Raw genomic sequence first — 21,037 nt, 5'->3', positions numbered from 1 at the left:
ATCGGCGCGGGGTACCCTGGAGGCGGACCGAAGGCTGGTCGAGGACTCTGCCCACCGCTGGCCCGGGGAGGAGAGCGAGAACCGCCTGAGTCGGGTGTACCTTTCGCGCCCTGCGTTCCCAGCCTGGCCCTCAGCCCGCGGCCCTGAAAAAGGGGCGGGGGATCGGAGTTGGCGGGGAGATCCAGGTGAAGTAGGTTTCTCTGCAGATCCAGCGCCGTTAAACCCTGCGAACGCACACTTTTTAAAACATGAAGAAATTAAGGCTTAAGGAACTAGAGAGTCGCCTGCAACAAGTGGATGGATTCGAAAAGCCCAAGCTCCTTCTAGAACAGTATCCAACCAGGCCGCACATTGCAGGTAGGGCGGCAGCTGACCATGCCCTTGTCTCGCAGGTTAGTCCTGTCTACCCACTCCATTGTGAAAATAGAACAGTTATTTGGATACAGAGAAAGTCTAGAGGAATTCTGCTCGAAGATTTCATGTTGCGTTAGAGGGGACTTCCTTGACATTGCACCTGAAAACATCCCAAGCACGAGACACTCTATCGTTTTACTGTTTGTTTTTCTGCATACCCCTCAACACTGTCAGACACTTTTTAATGTGTTTGTTAATCTTATTACACTATTAACTCCTTGAGGACAAAAATGTGCTGGTCTTGTACACACAATTCCCAGAGCCTAGAAGAGTTCCTGGTACCACTCAGGAGCTCAGTAAATACTTGCTAAATCAGGATCCATTTCCCGGTGTAACGAATTGCCAGTACGAGGATTCCTACGCGTTATACTCTGCCCTGGAAATGAATTACTAGAGTTGGTAGTGGAAGGACTGAGTTTTAACAAATCCATAATAGGTGCTATATTAAAGATGAGGATGCATTTCAATTTTAACAAATGATCAGAGAATCAACAGTGTTGCTTGATGTGAGAGATTGATACTGGAAGTAAAATAACACAGGAAAAACCATTTACATTTAATAAACATATTACCAAAGTCATTGAGGGAGTCTTAGGAAAATTAATTTTGTTGGGAACATCTGCAAGGAGGAGTCCTCCTAACTTCAACATAGTTCTGTTTCTAAGCTGTCAAAGAAAGTCAAGGAAAAAGTATACCTGCACTTACATATTGTCATAATTCCAACCAAAATTCCAACCAAAAATTGCACAAAATTGTGTCTGAGGTAAGACCAGTTATCTCAATTTAGATAATGATTTCTTTAATGTCTTCTGGCTGCAGGGTTTCTTAGTGGAATCCTTTTTTCTTTTTCCCCAAATAACAATCAGTTGTTTCAAAGCCAGTGTGTAATATACACATGGTTGTGCTAATTCTTTGAGATACTAGCTTCAAAGTCACTAACACCTGCAGCAATAATCAGAACAGCACAGTCAGCCTGACACATCCCTGTAATTGTGTTTTTGATAAAACCTCTGGATCCTGGGGCATCAGTGATGGCCAGCAGCCCTTGGTGGGTTCAGATATCCACAGGGAGGTATCAGTGAAGTTACTCATGCTTAACCTTCAGTATAGCCCCAACCTTCGTGTATTTGAAAGATCCCTTTCTCATCTCTGCAGCTTCTGTTCTGCTCCTCAATAGTTCTCTTATCAGGTCTCATTAGTAGATACATGTGTCTGTAGATCATGAATATATATGTGTGAACATATGCGTCTAAAGGCTATATTGTGGATAGGTCTTTTCCTTTCCCATTCTAGCTTGAACTTACAGTACCTGTGTTATGGTGACAAACTTGCTGCAAAAAAAGTTCTGTTTTAATGTTAATGCTTGTTCAGTATTAGTGGTTCCCAGACTTACAGATTTCAAAGATCAGTAAAATTTCACAACAATTTTGGAAACTGACATAGGGTTCCCAGGTCTATATTTTGACAAGGAAAGATTTTCTTTTTTTTTTTTTTTTGCGGTACACGGGCCTCTCACTGCTGTGGCCTCTCCCGTTGCGGAGCACAGGCTCCAGATGTGCAGGCCCAGCGGCCATGGCTCACGGGCCCAGCCGCTCTGCGGCATGTGGGATCTTCCCGGACCGGGGCACGAACCTGCGTCCCCTGCATCAGCAGGCAGACTCTCAACCACTGCGCCACCAGGGAAGTCCAAGGAAAGAAATTTTTTAAACCTATTTACTCTTACCATCCTTTCATAAAAGTGAAATTTCAACATCAAAGAAAAACTGATACATGTATATGTGTATGGCAATGTTTTGAACAGGTTGAGAAAAAATAAAACATTTTGACCTTATTTTTCTCATTTTACCTCAAAGTTTTGTCATTCTTGGCATTGTCAGCAGAGACTAGTTTGGTGGAACCACTGGTATGTGTTATTATCCTTACTACATACCAAGTTATTATACCTTACTATTTTTTTAATAATCTGGAACACGATTTAGGGGAGGTCTAAATAATGAAAGATAAATTGTTTTACAAAGAGTCATTTGCACAAATTGGATTTTGTTCATCAACTTGCCTACTTATTCCTTAATCTGTTTTTTTTTGATCATTCAGCATGTATGCTCTATACAATTCATAACACATATGATGACATTGAAAATAAAGTGGTTGCAGATCTAGGATGTGGCTGTGGAGTGCTTAGCATCGGAACTGCAATGCTGGGAGCAGGGTATGTGATCCAGTACATACTATTTGGGTATGGGATGGCTTTAATAAGAAGAGTAAATAAAATCAACTGACTTATATTTATGGGACTCTATAGTGTGAGATGAGAGGAGCAAGAATCTAATACTGAGTACATTTAGAATGGGCAGAACATCAAAACAAACTAAAAAAAAAACAACAACAACAAAAAACAGTAACAGCAGAAGTCATATGCCCCTCTTTTATATGAACCTGAGTTTCCAACCCTTGACAGTTTGGGAAATCATGCTGTTAAAAGACAACACTCACTGTCACTTGGTCAGTTGGGTTTAAAAGGTACATGGTTTTGGTTTTGTTGTTGTTTTGACTGGGGAGCTTTAAGTAGTAGTCACTTTGTGTTTTATATTTATAGGTTGTGTGTTGGATTTGACATAGATGAAGATGCATTGGAAATATTTAATAGGAATGTAGAAGAGTTTGAGTTAACAAATGTTGACATGGTTCAGTGTGACGTGTGCTCATTATCTAACAGAATGTCCAAGTCATTTGATACAGTAATTATGAATCCTCCCTTTGGGACCAAAAATAATAAAGGTTAGTAAGAAGAATCATGTGTACTGGTGTCTTTGTAGAAAAGCAAGTTTTAAAAACCATTTTTTCATTGATTGTTTGGGTTAAGTGATTTTATCACTGTTTATTAAATAAACCAATCTCTTACCTGTATAGTTATTACAGTTTGAATTTCAGTTTGTTTAATGCATGGCTAGGGAATTGAATTTTTCAATCTTTGTTTTCATAAGTTTGTGCTAAGTGAACAAATTTATCCACTTATTACTTATTCTTCATCTGCTTTCTAGAATGATTTACCTAACCCTTATGAATGAGTATGAATCCCATAAAGGCTTTTATATTTTTAGAACCTCTTTTTAATGTCTCAACATTTGAAGGTTTCAACATGTGTCCATCAGTAAGTAACAGTGATTCACTGTGGCTATTTATTTTATGTATTTTGGGGGCAAGGAGGGTAAGAAGTCAGTAAGAAGAGGAAAAGACATGCATAGTTTAAAAAGTCCTCCCTCCACCTGCCCCCACCATTCTGATTACTACTTTGTTTGCTTCTGCCCTCTTTGAAAGTTGTTAATTTGGAATATAATATTTAAAATTTTTACTTTAGCCTTATTTAAATGGGACAGTATAATTCTGGTTTTATTCCATCAACCTTAAAATATATTTAGATATCTTGGTTATTTGTACTCTGTCTTGTTACAGAATTTGAAATGGCTATTTTGGAGTTTGGAAAAAAATGTTTCTAAATACCTAGTATTCCTTTAATCTTCTATTTTGATAACAGGTATATAATGTAAATAGGGGCTTTTTCTACTCTTAACAGGGACAGATATGGCCTTTCTGAAGACTGCTTTGGAAATGGCAAGAACAGCAGTATATTCTTTACACAAATCCTCAACTAGAGAAGTAAGTTCAAATCATCACAATATTCTGTGTCATTTATTTTTAAATTCATGACAGTATTTTAAGGATTTACTGTGAATACTAAATACCAGGGTATCTAATTCTCCTGAACTTTTAAAACATCTGGCACTTAGAAAATAAATTTTCCCTTTAACTAGCTAGCATTTGTGATTAGCTTTATTTTGTCAAAGGTTTGTTCAGGCAGGAGCTGTTAACAGGAGAGTGATTATATAATTCAGGAATAGAGGAGTAGGTGTAACAGTGGTTCCAGTATGTCCTTGTTTGCCTGCGTAAGCCCTGGTTGGTGCATCCCAGTGTCCTGGTGTGGCCTGGTGTGCATAAGGGAGGCAAGGGTGGCCTGGTTTTTCAGAACACTGAGCCTGGGAGGCTAAACTGATCTGAGTTCAGAACCCACTTCTTCCATTGTTCTTCACTGTCAGCACATAGCACATAAGGCTGTGTAGGATGTATTCCAGAAAATTGGGGGTGGGGCGGTACCTTTTTTTAGTGTCAGTTTAACATAGTGATCAAGAACACAGACTATAGAGCCAGCCTACCTAGATTCAAATCTGAACTCGGCTGCTTCCCAGCTGTCTTCTCTTGGTCAAGGTACTTGAGTTCATTTTCGTCACCTACCCTGTACTCACCTATACTCACCTATACTCTTACATCATGAGGAACTAAGAGCACCTTATACTTTGCAGGGTTGGTGTGAGGATTAAATGAGTTAATATTTATAAAGCACTTAAATAGTGTCTGGCAATTGTCATGTTAGCTGTTATTTTAAATCAGACACGTATTAAGAGATTTTAAAGTAGTTTTGTAGGAAAAATATTTTATTTGTATAAATGCAGTGTACTTGAATTCAGCTGGAAACAAATTATGAATATATGGTAATCTACTAACCTTTAAAAATATATCAAATTACATAGCTAAAAATATATACAGGCATACCTTGTTTTATTGCCATTTGCTTTATTGCATTGTGTAGATAATGCATTTTTTACAAATTGAAGGTTTGTGGCAACCCTGCATCAAGCAAGTCTGTCAGCACCATCTTTCCAATAGCATTTGCTCACTTTGTGTCTCTGTGTCATGTTTTGGTAATTCTTGCAGTATTCCCAACTTTTTTATTATATTTGCTACGGTGATCTGTAATCTTTGATATTACTATTATAATTGTTTTGGCATTATTTAGCAATAAAGTATTGCACACTTAATAGACTACAGTATAGTGTAAACAGAACCCTTATATGCACTGGGAAACAAAAAATTCAGGTGACTCACTCTTGTGATATTCACTTTATTGCGGTGGTCTGGAACCAAACCTGTAATATCTCTGAGGTATGCCTGTATACTGTTAAACAATTAGTAGTGGTACCTGCAGGTAAGGAGCAGAACACAACATGACTTTACTGGTAAATAAATCCCCATTCAGTAAGTGAAAACAAACACCAGGAATTATTGGTATCTAAAAAGCTTGTGTTGAGGAAGTCCCCAAGATCATCTTCAGGTTTGATGATTCACAAGGAAGTCTCATAGGACTGAGCATATCATCATACTCTTGACTGGGATTTATTATAGCTAAAGGATACAGAGCAAACTTAGCAAAGGGAAAGGTGCATTGGTCACAGTCCAGGAGAAACCAGGTGCAAGCTTCTAGAGTTCTCTCCCAGTGAAGTCATACAGGATGCACTTAATTCTTCCAGCAAAGAAGTTTTGTGACAAGGCATGTGAAATGTTGTCACCCAGGGAAGGTCATTGGAATCTTGGTGCCAAGGGTGTTTATTGGGTACTCATCACATAGGCACCCCCTGCCTGGCACATACCCAAATTCCAGACTCCCAGTAACAAAACAGGTAGTCACCATAAACATTTTAAGCACAGTGAGCCACTATTATTAAGGGTTGGGGAGTGGAAACTCTCCCAATATCTAAGTTCCCATACTCTAGCCAAAGGCCAAAGTTAACATGTAGACCTTTCTAAGGATAAGCAGTCAGGCCTGCTATGAACTCTTCTGCAGTTTGGCATAACATAAATTTTATATTACTGATATACAGTTCATGCAAACCAAGTAAAATATGCCAATAAAAAGTGCAGTTAAGCAGCAAAGTCTAATTAATTGAATGAATTCCTGTAGTCAAGGAACTCCCATCTTCAGTTTGGTATTGCCATGTTCCACCACCAGGAGGCAGCAGTATCAGCATTGTCCTGGATCCGCTTAATAGAATTTTAAGCAAATATTTACTTAAGTCCATTTTTATTTTGGCAGTGTAGAAGTATTTCCATTAGCACAGCAACTAAATAATTTGAGAAATTAATCTGGTGTGTATTGTGCATACTGTGAAGGAGGTATGATAATGAATGAACTTCTAATACTAAGACAGTCCTTAGTTTATGCTGTAGATACATCTGCTCTAAGCTTTGTGATAATTTTGCTTGTTTTAAGTATTCTATGTAACTAGTAACACTGTTATTGAAGCTTACCTCAGACCCCTTAACTGTAGACCGTTGTCTTTTAAAAGTGCTTGGCCCTCTATTCATAATAGAGGTGCATTTGATAGAATTTTTTGATAGAAATACTTAGGTAAAATATAAGCGTATCTTGGCAGATATGTTAATAATCTGGATGACTCTTAACGGCTGTTGCCATATCTTCTTTCATTAGGCATTGTGAGAATTTAGTTCTTGGCTTATAGTTAAAGCAAAGTAGGTAGGCCAGGCACTGTTCTTTCAGTGTTTATCCCAAGCTTACCCCATTTATTCTTTGACATCTCTGCCAGAACCAACCACATTCCATTGTATAATCTAACATCTAAAACCTCTTTCACTAATCTTAGGGCTCAGATAGCAAAGAAATGTCATCATACTTTATTTCTCAAAAATTTACCAAGATCCTAGTATTCCATTAAATTACAATATTATTTGTATTAAAGTCTGTATCCTTATACAGAAATTTTAGATCTCAAAGTAGGGGGAAAAATATGCCCAGAACTGGGATTATTTATTAAATACAAGAACAGACTACAAGCACAAACATATTGTCAGTGTTGTTTATAATGGAAATATTTGAACCTCAAACATACGGATAATTGAGTATTTTATCTATCAGTTTGAGTACTGTGAACACTACCAACATGAACAAAATGCTTATACCAAATATTGCTATCTCTACTATGGTAGTTCTAGAAAATTATGCATAAAATTTACTTAGGGAATTATGGGCAACTTTTTTTCCCATTTTTATTAATGTTGGAGTGTTGTGTATATATTTTAATTCATAAAGCAATTTTTATAACAAATTAGTAATCAAAAATTTTATGAAGTGGTTCAAAATTCTTAGACCTATAAATAGCTAACATTTAGTACTTGCTCTGTATGCCACCACAGTTCAAAGCACTTTTCACATTCTGCAACAATCTGATGAGATATCATTATCATCCTCATTTAACGGATGAGGGAACTGAGGCACACAAAAAATGCGTAATTTGCTCAGGGTTACATAGCTAATAGAGCTTCAGTTCAAATGCAGGCTGTCTGGTTCCAGAAACCATGTCCTTAACCTCTGTACCATACTGCCACTGAATTGCTCATGGACATAGATCTCTGCTGAATGGTTTCTAGGATACCTGTATATATTGATGAAATAACGCTGCAGAAACCATGAGTACATTATTTACTTTGATGCACTTCTGAAATAATAGCTTTATTACTTGACTTTAATTATGTAATTTGGCTCAGATCATTAAATGGCTTGGTTTTGTATTTTCAAAATATTCATCCAGTTGAAAAAATTTTAATGAAAATTCTAATTTAAATTAAATTCTAATGAAATTTTAAAAGCTTGAAAATCAAGTATTAGTAAAAAGCAATTTTAAAAAAACTTTAAAGATCAGCTCACATTAAAATGTTATTTTATGTTCAGCATATTCAAAAGAAAGCTGCAGAATGGAAAATCAAGATAGATATTATTGCAGGTAAGACAATTATGTTTCTCATAAACAAATCTCAACCCTAATTATCTAAGAAGGCCAACAGGCATTAGACTAACCAGAATTTTTACATGTGCTGAGAAAAGATATTGTAGAACATGTATTTTAGTGTGGCAAAATGTGTGTGGTTGGTAGTGGGTTGGAAACGGAGTAAAGGCAGGGTATCAATGTTTGCCCAAGACTGTCCCAATTTATGCATTTTACTGAAAATTTTTAATGGCACCCAAGTATTTGTTCTTTCCAGGCTCAGACAGAACCTTATAATCATCACAGTGACTTAAGAGCTTGGGCTTAGAGTTTGTCAGGCCTTAGTTTGAAATTCATTCCTGGAAAATACCACCAGATTATGCCTGGATTACCCTTCTATTTCAACTTTCTAATTGTCCCTGGAGTCAAATAATATGAAGCTTTTAATTTTTTTAGTGGGGGATAGAATATCATCAGCCACATGATGTAAATCATGTTTGATACATTTTTATTAGTAAACTGGATAATATTCACAAACATCAGAATGGGAAAAGCATGTAACTAGAAGCTAACTATAATCCAAGTAATTCTGAAAAGCCTGAAATAAGAGTACAATAAGGGGGAAATTATTTTACACAATAATAAACTGACTGGATTAGTACTAATAGTGTTAACCACATAACTAGATCTATTGCCTTCATAATAATTAGTAATGTAATGTGTAAAAGTCTGTCTTCCTAGTATATTCAGTATTGTCACTCCTTACCTAGTTTAAGGTATTATAATATGCAACATGCAGACCTTAGAATAGTTCCAGTAGTAGCACACCAGGCCAGAGCCTTGCTACTCCAAGTGTGGTCCTCAAATGTGGACCATCAGCATTGACATCCCTTGGGAGCTTGTCAGACTTGAAGAATTTCAGGCTGCACCCAGACCTACTGAATTATAATCTGCATTTGAACAGGATTTGATTTGATTTGAAGGTGATCTGATTGCACATTAAAAGTTGAAAGCTGTGATTTAGTTAGAATTTGTTGCAAAATATGAAGCATAGGTAGGTAGACTTACTGCCATCCCTCTAAAGTTGATCAGTGCTAAGTTTTGAGAACCGACATTATCCTTTAGAAGAAAAGAATATGAAAAGTGGTTTTTCATTTGAGAGCTCAGTAGGAAAATAATTAGCTACTTACTACCATTACTAAAATCCAAACCGGAAATTTTTAAAATAAGCATGGTTGTTGTGCAATTGGTAGCTATAGATTATTTAGGAAATTAAAAATAGGAAGATACTATCGTATTTTCATGGGATACACTTTGACCACTTGTTAACCTTCTATACTCTTCCCCATAATCTCAAATTTTGATATAAATGACCAAAACAAATGCCAGGCTGTTTGCCATGGCTTATTGTGGGAATATATCAAATCAGTCCTGGATAAATTAAGTGACAGCTCTGAAATGTCTGGCTTATCAGCATTTAGTACTTCCTTAATTTTTTTCTTTTTTTTTTTTTTTTAAGTCAAGGTGGTAAATGTTTGGAAGTATAATTTTTACCCTTAGGTGGCTTTTGTTTTGTAGAGCTACGATATGACCTGCCGGCATCATACAAGTTTCATAAAAGAAAATCAGTAAGTCTCTTGATTCTAGTTTATCTACATTCAGTACTGAAAAACTTCACAGTAAGTAATTATTTCTAATGTTATCAAGTTGTTTGAGTGAATACAGAAAGCCAGCCTAGAAGATAAATACTTAACTCTGGGATGGGCCTATAACCACAAAAGCCAATATGCTGGTTTAAGATAAATTCTCAAATACTTTGAGCACAAAAATAAAAAATAAACTAATTTTATTTTTATGCAGTATACATTTTATTACTTTGTACTAATACACTCTCATATTACAAAGGCAATTTAGTGGAAGGATGTTTCTTTTGATATTTGAATAATCTGAAAGAACACAAACAGAATTATACATAAAAAAATACTCATTTTGATAACAATAACAACCACAAAAAAAGACAAGTTAAACAACAAAAAAGTTTTCCTTTCTTACAGGTGGACATTGAAGTGGACCTAATTCGGTTTTCTTTTTAAAAGCCTCCAGAGACAAAAGCAGCTTAAAATCTAATTAAAATGAATAAAAAATGTTTACTAAATTACTGGTCTCCGGCACCATTTTCTGTTTTCTGTTGTTTTGATGCAGGTTCTTCTTCTTTGTCTGTTTCTTCTCTTGCTCTTTTCACTGGTCCTATACAATGACAATTAATTTTCATTAAGTTCACTGTAAGCATTACTCTTATTTTAATACTAAGCATAACTATAAAAAATAATTGTTTAAACAGATTAGCAACAACTTTCCTACACCAATGAGAAAACGCTTTTCCTTTAGTATGGACCTGGCTCTCCAAACTTAGATTCCCAACATCTTTTCCACATGTAAAATAGCATAACCAGGGTCAATCACAATCTTGAGAACATCACTTACACAGAAGTTGTAAAACCACATTGCTGTTCTCTCCCACAAATAATTTCTCATCAAAGTACCAAAGGACTTAAAAAAACTTACTAGATGCACCATTTTCATCATGTTCATCATCACTGTCAAATTTAGTTTTCTTGCCCTGAAACTGTACTTTTCCTTTAGCAGACCCAACCTGGGCAGCTTTATTTCCCTTTCCTTTTCCTTTAAATCTGCGACCTGTAGAGACAAAATTGAGAAATCCGTAATGTTTTAAACCTCTCGTCAATGTCTTTTACCACCAATTAAAATTTTTACCCAAGCAAACGAGTTAAATAGTCAAAGAAAATCAGAATTAATGACCTTTTGACTTCCATTTGTTTAGGGATTCTTGTTGATCTTCTATTATTTTTTTCAATGCTTCTTTTTCCACATCTCCTTCTAGTACTTCCCAGGTGACCTCTTTGTTCCTTAATTGTAGGTTATCATTATTTGCATCTTTTGCTTTATCCAGTGCTTCCTTAGCTTTTTCTTTAAACAGAATTATTCCCTACACCAAAGACGGAAAACAAAGGCCAGGGAATTTTACTGAACATCAGGAAGTTATTAAAAAACTTGAAGTCACTAATTCCAACAGTTATTTATAGCACAATTCAGAAAATATCAGACATCACATCCAGTTACAGCAATAATAAAACAAAGTAAATAACCAAGTAGAAACTATTTTCATAAACATACTAACAAAAATTTGCTTTCTTCTACTAATGTCATCTTCTAAAAGATAAGTTTCTATGAATTTTTAAACTGAGTGGTTAAGAGCATATGAATATTTCCAAACCTCTTTGGCTCCTCTGACAAAGTCTATCCATTTTATTTCACCATGATTTGAGAAAAGGATATGCAAATCTTCTCTACACGTCTGATCATCTAAGTCCCCCGAGAATTTCAGCAAGCAGCCAATCTTTTCTTCTAGAGATTTCTATAAAAATATATAAGGTGATAAGTTTCTTAAAAGCAACCACAAACCAGAAATGGCATATACCTCCCTCCCTCTCTCTCTATACATACATACATATATATATATATATATATATATATATATACACACACACACACACACATACAAGGAATAAGCTAGAAACTAAAATGCTATTTTGAAGTAGTATAAGTTTAAATAGTTTAAGTAGTTGGTGCATTTTCCTTTATCATCCTTTGTTCTACAATGGCTTCTGATTTTAACTTCTCCAGCAAATAATAGTTATTATATAAATCTTACTGCGCTGAATAAGTAATAATTTTAGGCAATATTTGGCTAATACTTAAGTGCTATGACAACTGTAGACTTGCTTACATATGTTCTTTAAAAAGTCCCCAGGTTTTTTATTCTCCTAAATTTGAATTACAGATTTCTTAGTAATATATACGTACCATTTCAGCATTTTCTGCTAACTTTTGTTTTTCTTCTTGCTCTCTACAAGTAAAAATATCATTAGAACGTTTCCATTTACTTCATGTATGAGAAAATTAAACCCTGATAAAGTTAACCTTAAGCATGATGACTAAACTACTTAATAACCAAAGCCAGTCCTTAGGCTTTCTGACTGTCTGATGCTAGAGTGCAACACAATGTGGCCCCAAGATTATCAAGGCAGCTTAAGACCTCAATGTTTCATTAGCAAAAGAAAGGCCTACTGTACTCATTTCAGAGCTCATCATCAGCCTCACCTCCCAGAACCAATAACTTTACCTGTCAAAGCTTTAAGGAACTAAAATGTTATGATTAGCTCAACATACTTACTGTTTAGCTCGTAATTTAGCTTCGATTTTATTTTGCTTTCTTTCTTCATTTTTTTTTGCAAAGTAATCTTCCCTGAAGGACACAAAATATAAAGGCTAATAAGTTCATGAGAACAAAGAGGACTGCAAATTATATTGAATGATTTAAGACATCACACAAGAATGAATGTTACACTCTCTATCAACAAAATTACCTATAAGTTCAAAATACATTATTTTTTAAAATAACAGCTTTACTAAGAAAGAATTCACATGCCATAAAATTCATTCTTTTAAAGCATATAATTCAATGACTTTTAGTATATTAAGAATTGTACATCATCACTACTAATGAATTTCAGAACATTTTCATCACCACAAAAAAGAAACCCTATATTCACTAAGAATCTCATGCTGATTTTCATTTTTCATGTATAGAAAAAAGAAAATATACCAAAAGTTATGCAACTAATTTGCTTCATAGTTTTTTAGTGTTAATTTCACAAAAGCAAAAATTCTGAAATCCGAGACCCAAGAATAAGAGCAGTTATGAAAATCACAAGTTAAAAAAATCTTTGAGAGTTTAATTGACAGCATGATTTATCACTGTGCATCTCTAAGTCCATCAGATTTAGTATACAGCATTTAGAAGACTGTGCAATGCAAAAGTAGGGGATTATGGCCCCACAACCATATCATGAAAATGTCCTGGTTTGTCCTAATTTTTAGACACACACACAGGTGCGCACACACACACACCAAGAATGTGATTCAAATCTCTATTAAATAATCCTTTGTACTGTATAAAAATACAGGCATATATAGATTACGAGAATAGATAAAAAAATTGTACAGTGATTTATTCTCTAACCACACCAAAAGCTCAGATTTTATCATCAAGTTTAACTATAAGTTTCACATGCAAAATAAGTACTAAAACTTAACCTCCCTTATTACGTGCTTGAAAAGGTCCTAACACTTCCTTATAGTCTCAAAGGACTAGTAGTTCCAGTGAGCAAACTTCAAGCATTTCTCAAAGGATGCCTAAGGGTACTAAAAATACTGGTCTTACTGTAGGGAATGTTATGCTATACTCCTTACCCCAGTGTGTCAATTCCAGACAACTAAGTGGCCAAAAAAAAAAACATCAGCAAGTTGACTTACTTGAAAAGTATTAGCAGGTCTGTGTCTTTGTACTTCTGGCCAGTGGTCTCAACAAACTTCTTAGCAGATTCAATGGTATCAAATACAGCAAATATTGATCCCTATTAGAAGTGGAAGAAAAGTTGGGGTTTTTTTAAAGTTACATCCCAATTATTTTTCTACTAGAAAATATCTGTTACATCATACAACCATACCTTAAATGCTTTGTGCAATGTTCTTCTCATCTGAATATTTAGTACCTGACCTTTATCTTCCAACCATTCTTTTATGTCATCAAGGGTTGCATCAATTGGGAAGCCTTTCTGTGAAGGGTAGGAAGAAATGTACAAATGACAACTCAAGTAAACGATTTGTCAGAAATTCTGATTTATTTTGTCTTGAAATGAAGCGAGGATATATATATCTCTCTTTCTCTGTCTCTTAAATGTTTAATAGCTCTGGTTAAGAGCCATTGTTGACCAGTGCAATAGAAGTGACTCATTTATCTGGGATTCACTTCAAAATAATCCAGATAGGCCAAAGATAAAACAAGATTAATCACGTTAGTAACTGTTGAAGTTGGATAATGGTACATTATATATTCAATCTACTTCTGTATGTCTGAATTTTTGCAGAATAAAAAAATCTACTTAAAAATTAATGTGCTAAAGAAAACAGCTAACAAGTTTAGCTGTTGATAAGTAAGAACAGTTGATGTGCACTGGGTACTTACAATATGTATGTCAAAAGATTTTGTCCAATGTTATATGGGTTTTTTCATTTAATTCTCACAACAGTTCTATAAGGTAAAAAATATTATCCCCATTTATGAAGATAAAGCTTACAGAGGCTAAGAATATTGCCCAAGGATATACAGTAAGTGGTAAAGCTATGATTCCTGAGCCCTTATTCTTATCCACCCTATGTGCTTTCTAAATAAATTTAAGATACAATTAAATGCATTAAAGGCCCACTTACAATATAAACAGATCTGTTTTTTACATCATTTTTATACTCATCAGTCACTTCAGGGAGGGGTTTGCTTGGAGATCTTCTAATTTTAGTTTTATCTTCACTTATTTCCATAAGTTCTGCCTTTGATTTGCTCAATGCTTCTACTATTACATTAAAGTCTGTTGTTAGACGGTTTAACCTGCAAAAAAAAATATATAAAAGCATTGTAAAACTTAGTAGTAGCACTTGCTGTTAGCAGAAAATCTTATAATTTAAAAAAGGTTTTTACCTATTAAATTTTATCATTATCTCCAAAGGTACCCAGCCTTCATCCAGTTTGATCTGTTCCTTTAAAAATTTGTCGCGTGGCAAATTGAAGTCACCAAAATAATACTGCAAGATAATTACAGTATGTTGCAGAGCACTGTATAATATTGAGTATAAAAAATTACCATTACATCACCAAGTCCTAGTCTTAAAAATACATGTCAAAACTTAACTGGTGGGACTTCCCTGGTGGTCAGTGGGTAAGACTCCACGCTCCCCATGCAGGGGGGCCAGGTTCAATCCCTGGTCGTTGCCACAACTAAGAAGTCCCCATGCCACAACTAAGACCCAGCACAGCCAAAATAAATAAATATTTTTAAAAAAAAAAAACCTGGCAATAAACATTTTCTCTTAAATACACTGTAATATTTATAATACATATTAACAGAAAGATAAAACTAAAAATAATTATTGAAACAATATATTTAGCAGATGTGACAATAGATTAGAAAGCCTTAAAACAAAAACATATTTAAGGATTTGGTATATGAAAAGCCTCTTATTTCAAGTCAGTGTGAAAAGAACAGATTGTTAAATTTAAGAAACTAGAATAATCTGATTAATCACTCTAATTTTTAAAAAAATAGAAAAATTTAAAAGTTAAAAAATTAGGTAAGCTGGGACAAAGTGAGAGTGGCATGGACATATATACACTACCAAATGTAAAACAGCTAGCTAGTGGGAAGCAGCTGCATAGCACAGGGAGATCAGCTCAGTGCTTTGTGACCAGCTAGAGGGGTGGGATAGGGACGGTGGGAGGGAGACGCAAGAGGGAGGGGATATGGGGATATATGTATATGTATAGCTGATTCACTTTGTTATACAGCAGAAACTAACACACCATTGTAAAGCAATTATACTCCAATAAAGATGTTAAAAAAAATTGGGTGAGTATTTACCTAATTTAAGCACAGAGGCACCCTTCCTTAGTATAAAAACAAAGAAAAAAGTGTACATGAAAAAACCCAGGTGTGACTACTTGGAATGCCAAAAGTAGCATAAAAAGTAAAAGACAAACACAAAAGCTTATTAATACTTCTTATAAATCAACAAAGAAGAAAAAAAACCTCTGAAAACCCTAATAGAAAAATGAGTAAAGGACACTTTTGTTTTGGCCACACCACACTGCATGCAGGATCTTAGTTCCCCAACCAGGGATGGAACCTGTGCCCCCTGCATTGGAAGCATGGAGTCTTAACCACTTGTTTGCCAGGGAAGTCCCAGTAAAGGACATTTTTTTTTAATTACTAAAAATAAAAATGTACTATAAACATTAAAAAGTTCAAGCTCACTATTAACCAAATAAATGCAATTTAAAGCAATGAAAAGCATTTAGCCAAAACTCTAAAGACAAGAATACCCAGTATTGGCCTGAACACAGAGAAATGGTCATGCAGGTAGAGATGTTAACTGGCAGTAAGTATCAAAAATCAAAAGTTCTGGGGGCTTCCTTCCAGTGGTTGAGAGTCCGCCTGCCGATGCAGGGGACACGGGTTCGTGCCCCGGTCTGGGAAGATCCCACATGCTGTGGAGAGGCTGGGCCTGTGAGCCATGGCCGCTGAGTCTGCACATCCGGAGCCTGTGCTCCGCAACGGGAGAGGCCACAACAGTGAGAGGCCCGCATACCGCAAAAAAAAAAAAAAAAATCAAAAGTTCTAAAAAAACATGTATAACCCTTGAGGCAGTACATCTCCCTCTAGGAATTTTATCTTAGAGAAATCAATAAACATGTTTAGTAACATTTATATATAAAGATATTCATCGTAGAATTACTACAGCTAAAAAATTGGATATGTCCTACATATCAAATAGGGGACAGTGTAAATTACTGATGATACAAAACTACTCCCCCATAATGCATCCTATGTTTGGTGGGGGGAAAAGGGAAAAAATTATGTTACTGTGAGCACTGACCAATTTGTGAAAAGGTATTTATCAGGCTTTTAACCTTGATTACCTCAAGAGGGTGAGATTTGAGAGGTGGCAGGTTGTGGGACATTATTAACTTTTTCTATATACAGTTTTCTTCACAATTATAAAGAAATTAATAAAAAAAAAAGCTGTAACACAGGAAATTTAAAATAACAGAGAAGTGCAACTTTGAAAAAGTTCTGAGAGTTGCAAAAAAAACACCAAACAATATGATCTGAAGTTCCTCATTAAGAATATAAAACATAAATTAAGAGATAATTTCCCATGTAGCCATTACTGATACTGTAAAGCACCAACTTAAATACAATACCTAAATTCAAAAAAAATGTTAAGAGAAAACAGATACTCTTAAAAGTTACAATGGCTGAGACTTCCCTGGTAGTCCAGTGGTTAAGACTTCGTCTTTCAATGTAGGGGCTGCAGGTTCTAGCTAAGATCCCACATGCCTCACGGCCAAAAAAACCAAAACATAAAACAGAATATTGTAACAAATTCAATAAAGACTTTAAAAATGGTCACATCAAAAAAAAAAAAAAAAAAAACACTACCAAAAACAGAAAAACCCAAAAAACAAAAAAACACCTTTAAAAAGTTACAATGGCTGAGAACACCTAATTGGGCAAGAAAAACTACTAGGACCTGCAAGAATAAAGTGCTATTTAACAGGGAAGGTATTTTACAAAGGATTTTAAAAATTATTTTACTATGTGCTAGGCACTATTCCAAATGTTTTACATTTTGTGAACTAATGTAACCCTCACAACCACCTTATGAGGAGGGTACACTATTATCCTCGCTTTACAGACTAGGAGAAAAAAGTTAACTAACACTATAGTGTTACCTTTTGAAATGTCTTTGTTCTTGGGTTTCAGAAACAGGCTCCACCAATATAAAACTGTATACTACTGTATGTTTATCTAACTCCAAGAATCAAAGACAAACCAAAAGTTCAATAGGTCAATATACTGAAATTAAATGGTCTATCTGTATTTTTTTTGAGGCCCTAAATTTCCTCTCAAAGAGCCTGGTTTTGCAGTGTAATACCACAGGAATCATACCTCTATTTGATGACAGATTTTGGCCTCCAGAGCAGCCATTTTTTCATTATCACCATTTTCTGCCATTCTGGCTATCTGTAAAATTTCCCAAATTGGCATAAAAAAGTTACTTACTTTTTACGTAAAACTCAAGACCATTAAAAGAATGTTCTAAAATTATCAATATCCCACTGTTTTCCTAAAAATCAGTAATTTTTAATTTCATGGGTTCAATTTCTCTACTCAATTCTCAAATTTCAACAAAAGAAAACTTTGAAATTAGTGATGAAAATCTATGGATAATCCACACCCCTTCCAGTAAATCACTGTTCCATCTTCTATAACAAAGTGAGTGGTTATCTTCATTTAGCTGATCTAGAAAGCTTTGAGGGAAAAAACTCCATTCAACCACTTACCAATCATTACCAGGTTTAAGTAGATCATCATCTGTCAGTATATTACTGTGGATCTCAGTCTTGTTTGGTGTGGGCCGAATTTCGTTTACAATTAGTCATAGCTGACTTACCAAAAACTTGTTATCAACAAGATTATGTATCAAAACTTTAAGGTAAAAAAAATTCAAACACTACATACAGTCAGGGTTAGATTAAATAAATGCTAATGGTAAGGAACATAGGAAAATGATCATTTGAGAACCTGAGGACACTAATACAACATTAAACTGGGCGTATGCCTACTAATTTACTAATACATTGATTAACCTTACAGCCAGTTTCCTGTTTCACATCCCTGACAATAGCATTGTAGGAAAAAATAAAGCTGTGAAGTTGGTTTGCTAGGGATAACAAAGTCTCCTGACTTCAAATTACTTGCTTCTAGTGCTCCGTTAAAACCATCCAAACACCGTGTACAACAGTATATTTAAAAGAATTCATCAAGGATATATCTGCCATTAATTAACTCTAGCGATGAACTATGACTGGTACACTTCTTGGAGGCATGGCTTTACAATTTGTAATTGCTATGCGATACAACCTGGATGCACACTGGAAGCTCTCCTATGGTGCAACATCTCACTACAAAATTTGGCCAATCTTACGCTTTGGCTGTCGATCATAATTCCTAAGTTATTACTGTGATCTAGGGCCCCCTATAAAACAAAGGGTGAGATAAAAGACCTATTTAGTCTTTGTAAGAGTTCTTTGGCCTACCCAATTTTGGAACTTCATGAGATACTTTCTCAGAATGTACATACAACTAGAAGTGAAATATTACCCTCACTTTCCAATTTCGCTCAGAAGCCTTGATGTGAGTGAATGAGGACCATTAAAACCCAAGAGAGTGACGCCAGGGGAACACCTGCGGCCCCGATTCCCCGGCCTCCAATCTGTCCCACACGATCCAAGGAACACTTCGGCGTTTAACCCACGTCGACCTCTCCAGAAACATACACAGTCTGACAGAAACATCCGCTTTCGGCGACACTGGAAAGCGGTGGAGGTACGAAACCTTAAAGACGCAGTGGGGATGCGGGCAGCCTGGGTCCAAAGAACCCGCCACAGCCCGTCCCAAAGCAACCCCTCGGTCGCCTGTGCCCCAACCACGTGCGGGGGAACCCTAGCTCCTGTGAGGAACGCAGAGGCCGGCTCCCCACCTCGCGGCTGCCCGCGCCCCTCACTCCCCAGCCCAGCGCGCCGCCTCCGGCTGCGGCCCACGAGGCGCTCGCCCCGAACGCGAGGAAGGCGAGGAGCGCACGCAACCAGCGTGAGGCAGCAAGGAAAGGGAACGCGCCGTCGCGCACCACGCAAAGCAGACCCTTTTGTACCTTCTTTTTAGCCGCCTGGAGTTGCTCACCTTTAAGTGCCCGGTCCCACAGAGGCGCGCCAGAGGGTCACTAACAGCGACACCGACGTCTCCTATCCCTAGCGCCGCCAGCTTGCCCAACGCGCCTAAAGAAGATGGGGGTTGTCCCGGCAGCCCTTGCGGCCAGGGTGGGCGGGGCTTCGGGCGGCCCGAGCCGGCTCCGCGCTCTGAGCATGCGCTGCGGCCGCGGGCTCCCAAGGCCGGAGAAGTCCCGCCCTCAGTTCGAGGAGTTTGGGTTGAAATGGCCAGCGGGACCTTGGAGGATATTACGTTAAATATTTATTTTTAAGTATTTCTGGACAGAACTTGTATTTCCAGCCCTTCCTTAGGCTGTCCATTCACATGAAGTGGTTGACTTTTTTTTCAGATTATACTTTAAAAAAAATTGTTTTAATTATCCGTAATAGTTCCCCCTCAAAAAAATGACAAGTAAAATTTTTAAAAAGTGAAAAATTCATGGAATCTTAGAGTTGAGAAAACAATACAGTAGATCGTTTAAGAGCTGGAACTCTGAGGACTTCCCTGGCGGTCCAGTGATTAAGACCCTGCGCTCCCACTGCAGGGGGCACGCGGTTGGATCCCTGGTCCAGGTAAGATCCCGCACGATCCGCAGCCCCGCCAAAAAAAAAAAAGAGCTGGAATTCTGAAACCAGACTGCCTGCATTCAAATAACGGCTCTCCAGTTTACAGGCTGTGTGATCTTGGGCAAGTTACTCAACTTCTCAATCCCTCACATATAAAATTGGGCCAATGCTAAATATCTTATACCTCGTACCGTTGTCGTGAGCATTAAATGTGATACAACATATGTACCTTGCTGGGAACTGTGCGTGGCATATAGGAAGAGGAGCAGCATATATTAATTTAAAACAAACAAAAAACGTCATTTTAAAAAACTGAAAGGCCATCTAGTGCAGAAGCCTGTTGGTCTGCTAGAGACGCCTTCTTTTTTTTTTTAATTTTAATTCCCCCACCAGGGATTGAATCCCGGGCCAACGGCAGTGAAAGCGCGGAGTCCTAACCACTGGACCTCCAGGGAATTCCCAAGAGCCCTTTTCTATTAGTATACTTTTTGCACAATAGTTTTAGTCACTTAAAGGAGGTTTTTCTTGTGGTGAGGCAATCTTTTATTTTCCCCTGAGTTTTCTTGAAAATTTAAAATGGTATTGGTGAAATAGCCTATTAAGTGATTTCAGAGTTTTTTGGCAGTCCCAAAACAGATCAAATGAATTTATTTGGAAAAAAATTCAGTTATAGGTTCAATCCAGACATAACGTTAAGCCAATGAGAAAAAATTAATAGAGTTATGCTGAGGTAGTTTAAATTCAAATGAATCATGTTCTCTTTTATCCACTCAACAAATATTTATCTAGTCTCTACTTTGTACCAGACAAAATAAAAACTTAATTCACTTTTTGATCAAGTCAGTGAGAATATAGGTATTTAACAGGGCAAATCATATGCATGTCAGCGTATGCCCACTCAGCTGTTCAGCATAGTATTTACTACATGCCTTCTAATGTCCCGGTGTGGAGCTTGACAGTGGGAATGAAAAGACCC

General features: G+C 36.5%; 2 protein-coding genes across 2 annotated transcripts; one reads left to right on the top strand and one right to left on the bottom strand.

Annotated features, from left to right (window-relative positions):
* Positions 1-248: 248 nt before the first annotated feature.
* On the top strand, positions 249-10,120 carry METTL5 (methyltransferase 5, N6-adenosine). The gene is made up of 7 exons (XM_065880611.1): positions 249-357; positions 2,509-2,623; positions 3,011-3,192; positions 3,989-4,071; positions 7,994-8,045; positions 9,606-9,655; positions 10,082-10,120. Exons 1-7 carry the CDS (start codon positions 249-251, stop codon positions 10,118-10,120), a joined length of 630 nt encoding a protein of 209 aa, XP_065736683.1.
* On the bottom strand, positions 9,877-19,513 carry SSB (small RNA binding exonuclease protection factor La). The gene is made up of 12 exons (XM_065880609.1): positions 19,469-19,513; positions 17,675-17,749; positions 14,647-14,750; positions 14,382-14,556; positions 13,619-13,726; positions 13,425-13,525; positions 12,283-12,354; positions 11,913-11,955; positions 11,323-11,463; positions 10,848-11,034; positions 10,593-10,724; positions 9,877-10,274 (listed from the first exon to the last, which is right to left on the bottom strand). The coding sequence occupies exons 2-12, from the start codon at positions 17,738-17,740 to the stop codon at positions 10,183-10,185; spliced, it is 1,221 nt and encodes a 406-aa protein (XP_065736681.1). The 5' UTR covers positions 17,741-17,749; positions 19,469-19,513; the 3' UTR covers positions 9,877-10,182.
* Positions 19,514-21,037: the final 1,524 nt, after the last annotated feature.

This window comes from Phocoena phocoena, chromosome 7 (assembly GCF_963924675.1).
Source record: "Phocoena phocoena chromosome 7, mPhoPho1.1, whole genome shotgun sequence".
Classification (NCBI taxonomy): Eukaryota; Metazoa; Chordata; class Mammalia; order Artiodactyla; family Phocoenidae; genus Phocoena; species Phocoena phocoena.
This window is presented reverse-complemented; position numbering and strand designations above follow the sequence as displayed.

What these genes read in the sequence shown, in the direction of transcription:
- METTL5 (XM_065880611.1), top strand. Translation starts at nt 249, where the DNA reads ATGAAGAAATTAAGGCTTAAGGAACTAGAGAGTCGCCTGCAACAAGTG. An exon ending in ACTGCAATGCTGGGAGCAGG is followed by an intron (nt 2,624 to 3,010) that starts GTATGTGATCCA and finishes TTATATTTATAG; the next exon opens with GTTGTGTGTTGGATTTGACA. An exon ending in ACAAATCCTCAACTAGAGAA is followed by an intron (nt 4,072 to 7,993) that starts GTAAGTTCAAAT and finishes TTTTATGTTCAG; the next exon opens with CATATTCAAAAGAAAGCTGC.
- SSB (XM_065880609.1), bottom strand. Translation starts at nt 17,740, where the DNA reads ATGGCAGAAAATGGTGATAATGAAAAAATGGCTGCTCTGGAGGCCAAA. An exon ending in GACCTGCTAATACTTTTCAA is followed by an intron (nt 12,355 to 13,424) that starts GTAAGTCAACTT and finishes TGTGTCCTTCAG; the next exon opens with GGAAGATTACTTTGCAAAAA. An exon ending in GCTAAATTACGAGCTAAACA is followed by an intron (nt 11,956 to 12,282) that starts GTAAGTATGTTG and finishes TTTTACTTGTAG; the next exon opens with AGAGCAAGAAGAAAAACAAA.